This window comes from Suncus etruscus, chromosome 4, assembly GCF_024139225.1.
Source record: "Suncus etruscus isolate mSunEtr1 chromosome 4, mSunEtr1.pri.cur, whole genome shotgun sequence".
NCBI classification, from domain to species: Eukaryota; Metazoa; Chordata; class Mammalia; order Eulipotyphla; family Soricidae; genus Suncus; species Suncus etruscus.
This window is the reverse complement of record NC_064851.1, coordinates 124,188,454-124,201,089: the sequence shown is the minus strand read 5'-3', so window position 1 is coordinate 124,201,089 and position 12,636 is coordinate 124,188,454. Positions and strand designations below refer to the sequence as shown.

Here is a 12,636-nt window from a genome sequence, read left to right as displayed (position 1 = left end):
TATTAAGAAATTACAAATATCTTTTTTGGTAACCTCTATATGTCTGGCTTTCAACTCAGACTGTATATATTTAATGAATTTAAGTTCAGTACTCAAAGAATTACCCATGGTAGCGTATCCTATGGGTTAAGCCCCAAAAGCCAATCAGGGGCGGCGATCGGAACGACTGGAAAAACTGCAGTTTAAATATTTGATTAAGGCTAACTCGTTTCAACGCTTACCCTGATGAGGTAATTTCCGCGATTTACGAAGGAGCTCTAGACTCGCCGACCTGTAGTCGTTCGGAGTGTGGCGGTGATCTTCGAGCCCAGCGTTGGGCGCCAAAATGCAGGGTCCAGAAACCCCCCAGGGGGGACCCGGCCAGCAGGAATTAGCTGGGAAGGCTTCTCAGACGACTGCACTCCTATTTTGCTGAGTAGAAGAACAACCACACTGTAAAAAATCTGAGAGAGGTTAATAATAAAGACCCAAGGCAGCGTCTCACTGTTCAAGGGTCTTTATTGGCTACAGTTCCTTCTTAAATAGTGAAGGAGAAAAGGGGCAGTACAAAGGTGATGTCAATCATACTTTTGGCGCGAAGGCTCATAAGGAAGTGGGCAGTGGGCTAGGGGCTGGATGACCTTCAAGCTATGCTGAACGTGCTGTTTCCATGGAAATTTCTAGTGACCTTCCAGCTGCATTCCTAATTGCTTACTATCAGGAGGTGGTGCAAGATGTGCTTGCCTAAGTGATCTTGAACAGACAATATAGCATATACTTATTGATAACAGCCTAAATTACTCCGGAATGTGGTCTTAAGGAATGGGGCCTAGTTTCTGATAACTGTACCAGGCAGTTTTTACTCTCCTCCGGGCTAAGAGCTAAATTATGTCCTGCAGCTACATTCTTTTCTCTTAGCTCAAAATTTTACAGCAAGACTGCATATAGCTTTTAGGTGAAAAGCTGGGCTATGGCAGAGAGAACAGCAAAATGTCCTCAAACAAGTCAGTCCCCAACAGATAGAGTCTTTCATTATATTTCCAGAAGTTCTGCTCAGTTGCATTTGTCTCAGCTAGACCTCTAGAATTAGTGATCTTGGTTGTTGTATAGGTTGTAGGCTAAAGCCTAGACTAGGATCTTTATTATTGGTCCCAGAATAAATTCTGCTCAGTCATTGTTGTCACAGTCAGTCTTCTGTAGTTAGCGATCTTGGCTTTTGCACAGATCAAAGGATGACGTGTCTTCTGATTTCATCTTATTGTTCAGTAGTGAGCTAAGACAACCTGCTCTTAGGCCTAGTTGTTGACATTTCCTCATTGTCAGGATGTCATATCAAAACTGGTGCATATTGGTGTCCGAGCAGTATTAAGAATGTCTCAGAGGGAGTTTGGTTCCTGGGTTTTTGCAGAGAATCGTGTCAGATTTATGTCTGAGATCTAGTGTTCAAGATTGGACAATCACTGTCTAATCACATGGAGTCTAAGTTAGGATCATATGACATATGTTCAAGTTGGGAGGTGCCCCTGTATTGTAAAATGTATGAGTTCTTATCCCTAGTATATAAGAGCTTGTTTCTATATGTAAAATTTCCCCTTTTTTAGAATGCCTTTGCAAAAAAAAAATGGTGCTATATTATATTGCTGGTGCATTTGGGGGTGAGAGTGTCAGGATCCATCATTTCTGTGCCCTGGTTTTAAACTGAGCTTTTATCCCAGGCAAGACTTTTTCTTGTAGGTTTTTGTACCTAGCAGAACCAAAACAAGTGGTTAATGAAAAAAAGAAAACAAAACCAATATTTTGTGTGTGTGTGTGTGTGTGTGTGTGTGTATATATATATATATTAACATATATAAAGGAAAATATAAATAAAAATGAGTTTTAAAAAGTAATTAAGGGAACAAAGTGATGTTTATCCCCTTACATTTGGGAATAAACAGGGTAAGAGGTAATATTATAGTGGTCTTCGAATTATAAAGGAAATATAGGCTTCCTCATTGTCTTTTAAGATATTCTTGTGGGGGGTGGGATCCAGGGCACATTTTTATCACACACCCTGTGGACCTCTAATTTTTAAAAATATATAAATAGACAAATAAAATGAAAAAGTTGAGGAGCTGAGGAATTGGCTCAAATAGCAGAGCAAATGTCATGATGTAAAATCCCTACCCTCAGTCCAAGCATTGCATGTTCCACACTCTGGCACCTATAGAAATGGCCCATGCAGTTCTCAAGTACCACTAGTACTAGCATTTAAATAAAAACAACAACAACAATAACAAAACTAGAATTCTACCTTTGCTGGCTATATCCTTTTTAGTGCTGTATAGTAAAATAAGCAAAATGTTGTTAAAACTAAAATGTCCCTAATATATGGCCCCTTTCAGGAATTGTTTAGTTTCTCTCTGAGAGGACATGCAGGACAGAATTAATTGATTAGGTTCATAAATCACATTGCACCAGTCAAAGCCAGAGACAATGGATAGTAGATTGCTTTTAATCTCTGCTCTTAAGCTATTCTCCTTCCATCTGCAGGGCCATGATACCACCGCAGCTGCACTTAACTGGTCCTTGTACCTCTTGGGTTCTTATCCGGAAGTCCAGAAAAAAGTGGACAAAGAGCTGGAGGAAGTGTTTGGTATGTTCAGCCCCTTCAGCAGTTAGACTTTGGGACCATATTTCCTCAAGCCAGTGTCAGTCATTCCTGCTTCTTAGGGAATTCAAGAAGACCTATGGGATCCCTTCCAGTCCCTTCCCCTCTGTAGATCTCTGATCACCTGCAGACATATGCCTATATGCCCATGGCCTCCCTTGTGATTGTAGGGGATTAGATGCTGGGAATGTAGAGGTCAGTGTGACTGTCTTCACAAGTCTCTCTGCTTGAGAGGCAAAGCAGACACTTGTACTTAAGGTTTCAAGACACAGGTTGTATGCTATGAGAGAAAAGCAGAGTGGTTACTTGAAGCAGAGTAAAGCAGGTAAAACTAGTAAGAGGGACAAGGAAAACTGTTTCCATACCCCTGAGGGACTATACTTGGTCACAAATGAAAGAAAGGATGGGGTGAGTTGTTGAACAGAACTTTCTATTTATTACACAACATGCAGACTACATGTAAGAAGTCTGGGATGGTACCTAGAGATGTAAGTGCTCTGTTTTTCTGACATTTTTACCATCTTGCCTATTTTCTTCTTGGTTATTGTTCCAGATCTCATATTTATCTTCAAGGTACGAGGAAAGGGAGAAGGGAGCTGAAAGTGTTAATTTCCTGTTGCTGCTTTAACAAAGTGTGAACTCTGTCAGGATTTCTTAGTATCTGACCACATCACTCAAATATTTTATTTATATTAAGATAGTATTAAGATAGTATGTTTTATATGAAAAAATTTTTGTTCCATATATTGTGTGTTATGCTCCTGGTTTTCCTGTTTTCTATTTATTTTTTATTTTCATTCTCTTTTTCCTCATTCTCTCCCACCCCCTTCTCAATAAAGGTAATCTCCAAATATCTTGGTCCCTTGGCCGTCTCCTCAAATCTGAGTGGGTCACTAAAATATGTATCATTGTTGGGTTTTAGGATTTTCATGGTACATCTGAAGTTCCTTATGATCTCCATGAGAGAATCCCAAAAGTCAGTATCTTTAAGTCTCTTTGGGAGACGATAGTACAGAAAATTTTGTTTTGCTATTGAAAAAAGTACTTTGAGCTCTGACTTTGGGGAAACAGAGATGCTCTCTCTGTGCTCTTGACCTGAGATGTGGAAATCAGAAATCATTAGCTCTTCATGTTAGTTTAATTTAGTTTTCTATTTTGTTGGGTATGGATTCACAATTCAACAATTCTTAAAGATCATTTCTGAGTTCTTCCTTGGGACTTGTTTCCAGGGGTATTTAGGGTGCTGCTGGGAATGGAACTAAGGGCCTCCAAAACATATGCACAATCCTTTGAGTTATCTCCCTGATGCTCATATTTTATTTTTATTAAAGTAAACGTTTCAGTTTTGTATGTATGTGTTTTGTAAATAACTTGTATACAAATTTTGTTTTGATGCAGTACAAAGTGTCTATGTTCTCTGCTTACTTATAATTGAGAGTTTAAGGTATCGACATTGACTCCTATCCTATTGAGATTGAATCTCTGTGTGGTGCTAATTTTCTGCAATCAGATGTTGTCCTATCTGTTTTTTTAACCTTTTTTTGGTTATTTTACCCTTTCAATTTAATTAAATATGCTAATTTTCAAATTTTCAATATTTATCTTTACACTTAAAATTTTTCATTTAGAAATTACACATTTCTAAGTCCCTAAATTTATAAACATGTCAAAGAATTTGTTTTGGAAATACCCACATCACTTACACAAAAACTTAAATGCACCTTTGCTTATATGTGATACTTCTGTTTTTAAGCTAAAAAGACATTTCAACACATAAAAAGATACATATTGGTAGATGGTAATTTTTTTATATTCAAATAAAGACATCTATATGCATTTAGAGACAGATAAGTAGAATATTTTCTCTTCACATTTTATTCTCTACTCAAGAGAATTTCTACACCCTCATACAAAGTAATTTGAGAACCATGGTTATTTTCCCTTAAAAAAGACTTCAAAAACAGGGTGCCTGACTGACTGAAGAGGAGAGTAGAAAGATGATAAGTTTCTCTTAGAAACCAGAGAAATTGGGGCCTGAGCGGTGGTGCAAGTGGTAGGGCGTTTGCCTTGCATGCGCTGACCTAGGACAGACTGCAGTGTCCCGTATGGTCCCCCAAGCCAGGAGTGATTTCTGAATGCATAGCCAGGAGTAACCCCTGAGCGTCACCGGGTGTGGCCCAAAAATCTAAAAGAAAAAAAAAGGAAACCAGAGAAATTTGTCAAATATTAGAATTCGTCAATGTTCCTTTAATCTTCTCCTTCATTTTTCCTCCCTCCATCCTCATCTACATCTCTGTCTTCATTCTCTTATCATCCTTTGTAACATCCTTTGTAACACCCTTTATTACCCGTATCTTCCAAGATTTGTTTCCTTCATTTTCTTCATATTCTTCCTCTTCTTTTCCTCCTCCTCCTTTTCGCTTTCTTTTCTTGTTTCCCTTCATCATCCATGTAAGAAACTTACTTGGATTGTGACTTTGATGAACTATTGCCTTGGATGTCTATCCCGATTCATCTGCATGAGAATGTCCAGTAACCCCAATTCAGAAACACTGGTAACTAAAGCACCAGTAACTACCTCTTTCTGCTGGCTTTATGTTCATCAGACATGGATGTCTTGTCAAATGTTTTCCAGAATTACATTTTATTTCAGTGGACCTTAAAGATAGATCAAAACGCTCATTAAGAAGAATTATTTTTTAATTTCTATGCCACATCTGGAGGTGCTCAGGACTGATTCCTGACTCTGCACTTGATTCATTATTTTCAAGGGATCATAAGTGGTGCCAGTGGACAGACCCGTGTTGAACAAATGCATGACAATTGCTCTTCCCCTGTACTATTGCACTTAGAACTTTTTTGTTTGTTTGTTTTGGGTCACACCCGGTGACTCTCAAGGGTTACTCCTGGCTATACACTCAGAAATCACTCTTGCCTTGGGGCACCATATGGGCTGCTGGGGGATACAACTGCTCTCGATCCTAGGCTAGGGCAGGCAAGATAGATGCCTTACCACTATGCACCACTGCTTCAGCACCAGAACTTTTTCTTTCTTTATGAAAAATTTAAAATCTCTTTTTATCTTTGTTTTGGGGCCACACCCAGTGATGATCAGGGCTTATTCCTGGCTCTGCACTCAAGAGCCATTCCTGGCAATGCTTGGCGGACCATGTGAGATATTGGAAATCAAACCCAGATTGGTAACATGCAAGGCAAGAACCCTACTTGCTATACTATCACTCTGGTCCCTGTAGGAGGTTTATTTTAGTTTATTTTTTTTTATAAAAAATATTTTCTATAACTTGATTCATTATTTTCAAATTAATCACTTTCATCAAGGAAAGCAGTATCTCTTCGTCCTCCCAAACAATTCAGACTTCCAGGGTGGCTGACAAATTTTAACACCAAAAATTGGGGGCTTGGTGGTCATTTCAACTTCTAACAAATGGTGAAATTCTTTCTCTTTTCTTTAGCTTTTAAGATCTCCACATTAGCTTGTTCACTTAGCTTTTCTATTTCATTTTGTATTTCATCAGTATGAACTGTGGCTTTTTTCTTTTGTTTTTATTCCTCTATAAAGTCAAAAGTCCAGAGAAGTTGGTAATCTCTTGATCTGGAAACAAGAGGCAGTGTAGATTTTGTTGTAAAGGAACTTGGAGGTCATTTGGAAAAAAAGAAAAAATAAGCCAAAAAAATACAAGAGGGTCTCTAAATACCATATTTGCCGGCGTATAAGATGACTGGTCGTATAAGAGGACGCCCTAATTTTACAGTTAAAACATAGGTTTAGGCCTATATTCGCTGTATAAGAATGTTCCAGTGCTGCAACTGTATGTACCACAGTGAGCCAATCACAACAAGCAAAGGTTCAAAGGGTATACTGTAATAGACTTCCTCGCTGACTCTGGCCAATCTGAGCAGGCTTTTACAGTGTAGATTCGAGTACAGAACATTCTCTAATTTGCATGCATCAAAAGCCTGATTAGATTGGCTGAGTTAGAGAGGCGGTCCGAGCAGCCTTGCAGTGATTGGTGCAGGGTCGAGTTGAAAAATTCATTTCGTGGCAATATCCAGATGATTTTCGTTTAGTGGCTTATTGAAACATTTTTCGGGATATACTCTGTTGTATGAGGCGACTCCCGATTTTCAGTTGACTTTTTTTCGTTTCAAAAGTCGTCTTATATGCCAGCAAATACAGTACTCGAATTTAAACATTTAAAAACATTACTGTACTATAGTCTCAATGTGTGTTACTGTTACCTCTATTTGAACACTAAACACTTTAGCACCCAAAAGAAAACTTTTATCCACAAATCAGCTACTTTTCATCATTCTCTCTTCTGTTAGACACTGGCAAGTACTAAATTACTTTCAGTCTCTATGGATTTCCCTATCTGAGCACTTTCTGCAGTTGGAACCATTTAGTGTGTGATGTTTCATGTCTGGTTTCTCTTATTTAATATATTATTTCATTTTCTTTTGGTCATGTAAAATCATCAAAATTCCAATTGATCTTTACTTACCTGACATTCTTTCTTTAGATTATTGCATTCTACTTTGATATCCTGCAACTATTTTGATATTCATCGTCCTAAACCCAAGTATTTTTTATTGTTACCTCCTAAATTCTCTTTCACCAGGGAAGTCTGATCGTCCTGTTACAATGGAGGACCTAAGAAAATTCAAGTATCTAGAATGTGTTATTAAGGAGACTCTTCGGCTGTTTCCTTCTGTGCCTTTATTTGGCCGCAAGCTGAGTGAAGATTGTGAAATTGGTAAGTACTTAGAAAGAAGGACTTAGTAAGTTCCAGGGATTCTAAAATACTTAAAATAGAATAATAGGGAATGTACAGGTTATTATTATTTTGAAGGGCTTCCAAACATAGCTTAAAGGACTTTGGGACCACTTGGAGTGAGTTGTCCAATCGATAGAAACTCGGGCCTAACAGTGCTATACTATTTAAGTTCAGGGATACCAAGGTTCCAACTTGGTCTTTGAGCATTCATGACAGGTGCTCTCACTGTTTGAAGTCTTTCCCCAGTCCAAGAGTAGAGTTTTTTGCTGACTTTTGTAGGTCAGGGCTCTTTAGTGTTGCTCAAAGAGACCCAGGGACTACTTGTGGTGGCACCTGGCTAACTGGATCAGCATTCCAGGGCTAGAGCTCAAGCATACAATAAACTGGGGTCCCATGATACCAGGTCAAGAGTAGACTTTTGTTTGTGGACACAACTTTTCTTTATGGCCACACACTCAATGAAGCTAATGGCTCCTTACTCCTGGAGGTGCTCAGAGAACCATATGGGATGTCTGGGATCAAACCCAGGTTGGCCACTTGCAAGGCAAGAGCCCTGCCCACTTTTCTATTACTCCACCCCAAGAGTGGATGTTTTAAATGTCTTTCTTTCATGTTTCATTCTCAAATCTTTTGACTATTTCTTGACAGCTGGTTACAAGTTGTCGAAAGGCACTGAGGTAGTCATTGCTCCATATGCACTGCATAGAGATCCAAGGTACTTCCCAGATCCAGAGGAATTCAAGCCAGAAAGGTTCTTTCCTGAGAATTCACAAGGACGCCATCCATATGCATATGTACCCTTCTCTGCTGGACCCAGAAACTGTATAGGTAGGTATCCATCAAATAGATCTTTTAGGCTGTGGGTTTCTCTCAAGTCCTTGCAATGAAAAGGTCTCATTTAAAATTCTTTTAAATATTGGAGTTGGTTCCTTCCAATTCACACTACTATATTGTTTCAAAATATTTCTGTCATGTATTGTATTGGTTTCCTAGGGCTGCCATAACAAAGAATTGTCGACTTGTTAGCAGGAATACCAACATTTACTTTTTCTCAGCTAGAAAGGAAAAGGCCTTGATCAAAACTTGTTTCCCTGAGGACTCTGGCATCTGGATAGACTTTTTTTTTTCTTTCTTACTTTTCTTTTCTTTTTCTCTGGGGAGGGGTGTTGGGCCACATCCGATGATGCTCAGGGGTTACTCCTGGCTATGTGCTCAGAAATTGCCCCTGGCTTGAGGGACCATATGGGACACCAGAGGATCGAACCAGGGTCTGTGCTACCATGGGCAAGGTCTTACCACCTGTGCCACCACTCAGGCCTCTGGATAAATTTTTTCTTATGTCTCTGTTAGTCTCCTTTCCTCTGTGTGTGTGTGTCCCAGTAACTTTCTTTAAAAGTTATTAGCCTGTGTCATATTGAACTGAAGTCCAAAAGTATGTACTCATTTAACTTAAGCTCTCTAAAGACCCTCCAGATCTGATCACATCCTCAAGTACTAGGGCTTAGCAATAAGAATTTGAAGAGAAAAAATTCAGTGATAAGAAATGAATATTCAGTTATATTGTAAGCATTAAATGTAGATTTGGGATTAATAAAATATATTTTATATTGTGAAATTTTATTTCATAACAAATTTTTGTTTAATCTAAATTTAATGTGCATTAAATTTTACCTTTAATGATTATTTTTAACAATTGCATTTTGCAACCCAAAATAATGACTTCTTATACCAGTTGAAGTATGTAGATAAAATTGAAGCAACTCATGATGTATATAAAACACTTTACTTTTAGTATCTCTAGGATATTATTTACATAAATATAGACACTATTAAAATGAAGTCTGATGTAACTGAAGAATCAAAAATATATTTGGTGATTCTATAGAAAATAACTAAAAGTACAACAAGAAATCAACAAAAAGTAGGACTCTAATACTTCAATATCCAATACTCATCTCAGGCATTGCTAATACATAAATGCCCCTGGTATACTTCAGATGTTTAGTTGTACTGTAGGAATTGGAATGAGTACTCAAGACTTTGCATTATTAACAAGTATCTCAATTGATTCTGATGTCCTTAGGTATATAGTGAAAACATAAAACTCACAATAAGTAGAACCAGTAATTTTTCGCTTTTGAGTATACCTATATTTAAAGAGGCTATATTCACATTAATTTAAAGGTCAAAAATTTGCCATGATGGAAGAAAAGATTGTTCTTTCCTGCATCCTGAGGAAGTTCTGGATAGAATCTACCCAGAAAAGAGAAGAACTTGGTCTGATAGCAAAGTTGGTTATTCGTCCAGCTAATGGCATCTGGATCAAGCTAAAAAGGAAAAACAAATGATGGAATCAATTATGCTGAGTGAAATAAGTCAAAGGGAGAGAAATAGACACAGAATAGTATCACTCATCTATAGGTTTTAAGAAAAATAAAAGACATTATTGTATTAATGCCCAGAGACAATAAAGATGAGGGCTGGAAGGATTGGCTCACAATATGAAACTAACCACAAAGAGTGGTGAATGCAGTTAGAGAAATAACTACACTGACAACTATCATAACAATGTCAATAAGTGAGAAAACTAGAAAGCCTGCCTTGAATACAGGTGAAGAGGGATGGTGGTGAGGGGTATTGTGATGGGAATGTTGCACTGGTGAAGGGAGGGGTTCTTTTTATTACTGATACCTAAATACAATCATGTCTGTAATCAAGGTGCTTAAACAAGATGCTTAAAAAAGGCTTTAACCACAAAACAAATAATAATAATAATCTTAGTGTTGTGACCGAACTGCTTTTATCAGAAGTATTTCCTTAGGAGAAACACAATGACAATTCCCTAATTTCTATTAGGGATTCCTTTAATTCCTAGACCTAGTTTTTTTCTTGTCCTCAACTTTAAGAACACATCTACCAAAAGCATTTTTAGTTTTTCTTCATCTTCAGAGCTATTACCTAATTATTGATACAAAAACAGAATTCATTTATGTTGGTCCCCAAATAAGCACATAACAAATTTGAAACAAAAAAACCAAAGCAAATTAATGGATAAAAGCCAGATATTAACATTTATTTAAGTTCTAAGTTTTTAATGAGTTATTACTACTGCTTCAAAACACATATATATATACACCTATATATTCCATCTGTTTTTGTCATTTTGTTTTGGGGTCACACCCAAAGAGCTCAGAGATTAGTTCTAACTCTGCAGTCAGCAGTCAGTGATCACTCCTGGAGGGGCAAAGGAGTCTGTATGCAGTGCCAAGGACCATGTGTAATGCTGGGAATAAAGCCTGTCTTGGTTCATGCCAGGCAAGTTCCTTTTTCACTGTACTATATCTTGAATCTCGATATTTAATCTGAAAGAAATTATTAAGTATTTTAAACTAAGACAAGATTATGATTTAAAAAACAAGCACTGGCATCAACTAGAATAATTATTTCTCCTGCACTTTTCAGGTTTTATCACTTATAGTGATTTGGGGGCCATAGCCAGTAATACTCAGGGGTTACTTCTGGCTCTGCATTCAGAAATTACTCTTGGTGATACTTAGGAGATATATGAGATGCCAGGGATTGAATCTATGTCAGGTGTGTTCAAGACAAGCACCATTCTCACTGTACTGTCTTTTCAGTCTTGATAATTAAAGTTTTATTCACATAAATAAGTGTGGTTTCTCCATTTCACATACCTATTTTTAATGCTTGCTTTGAAGGAGATTTTAGTGACCCTGTATTAAATGTGCAATTCAATGTCTGTAAAACATTGTTTACTCTTACCTTTTATTCTGAGATTTTTATTTTGTATACCTGGATAATTTGTTATTCATATTTATTTAAATTTACTGAAACCATACAAAACCCATCAGTTTTGAATGAAGATATAATGGTATGTCGTATGGAGGTGCCGATGCTGACCTCTTTTTAAGTTAAACATGAACAAATAGCTTTATCCCAATTGTCTATTTTCTTATTTAAAAGAAAGGTCTCAAGAAAAATGAACTATATATATATTGTTAATACATTTTGTAATAAATATAACTTGTAAAGATATATTAACGTTAATATATCGTGCAGTTGATTCTTTTTTTGTTTGTTTGGGGGCCATAACCAGCTGTACTCTGGATTTAATACTGCCTCTGCATTCAAGAATCTGTTAAATTCAGGGGCCATATGGATGTCAGAGATCAAATTCAGGTCTATGAATGCAAGGCAAAAGCCCTACCCATATACGCTTGCTTCCACCTCTGATTCTTAATTTAAAAAAAAAAGAAAAAAAGAACTTTTGAAATATCATCAGGGTAATCTAGATTTTCCTCATAAAATGTCCTTAGTACCACTAACAGATTGATTCAAGTATCTCTGACTTAGAAGGAAAAATTACAGAGAAGTGGAAAAATTAGAACATTTGTTTCTTCTGTAAAAACTGAAAATTTGTAAGGCTACCTGAAGGAACTAGCTGAATTGGTAAGAATCATTGTGCCCCAGGAATTTGTAGGATAGAGACTTCTCTAGGTGATGATCTTTTATTTATTGATTTTTATTTTTTGCCAGTGTTTTGAATTGATATTCTAGTCATGCCCAATTGGGGAAGGTCAGTTGCAAGACCACTGAAGAGTCATAGGTCTCAAAATAAATCAGTTATTTTTTTTAATAAATCAGTTTTTATCCTAAAAAGTATCGAGTAGATATAAACTCCTACTAGAACACGGCTACTTAGATAATATAAATATTGATATGTTATTTATATTACAAAATGTTTACCCCTTGTGGGAACCTCTTTTTTTTATCAATATAGCATTTTCTCTAGTTTGGGAGTAATTTTTTGACAAAATATGGTAGAATGAGAGCGATAGAAAACACCTTTAAAAGTGTCATTCAGACATACTCCTTTTTTTTCTCCTCTAGAAAATAAAAAAATTTATTTTTGATAACAGTGGCTCATAAAATATATTGAATAGTATAACAAAACTTGCAGCATCTCAGAAAATTGGGGATCATATTGTTTAGTTTGAAGCTAAAAACAAAACTCAATCAGTCTAGTCTTCAAATAAAGCCTATACCCCGGGCCCGGAGAGATAGCACAGCGGCGTTTGCCTTGCAAGCAGCAGATCCAAGACCAAAGGTGGTTGGTTCAAATCCCGGTGTCCCATATGGTCCCCTGTGCCTGCCAGGAGCTATTTCTGAGCAGACAGCCAGGAGAAACCC

The 12,636-nt window shown here is 37.1% G+C and overlaps 1 protein-coding gene across 1 annotated transcript in view; it reads left to right on the top strand.

Annotated features, from left to right (window-relative positions):
- The window catches only part of LOC126007211 (cytochrome P450 4V2-like), a 56,474-nt gene extending 46,616 nt beyond the window's left edge, over positions 1-9,858 (top strand). The window contains exons 11-14 of the mRNA XM_049772687.1: positions 2,512-2,614; positions 7,270-7,404; positions 8,074-8,253; positions 9,610-9,858. Coding sequence (XP_049628644.1) covers positions 2,512-2,614; positions 7,270-7,404; positions 8,074-8,253; positions 9,610-9,773 — 582 coding nt within the window. The 3' untranslated portion in view covers positions 9,774-9,858. The remainder of the gene's footprint in view (positions 1-2,511; positions 2,615-7,269; positions 7,405-8,073; positions 8,254-9,609) is intronic.
- The last annotated feature ends 2,778 nt before the right edge of the window (positions 9,859-12,636 follow it).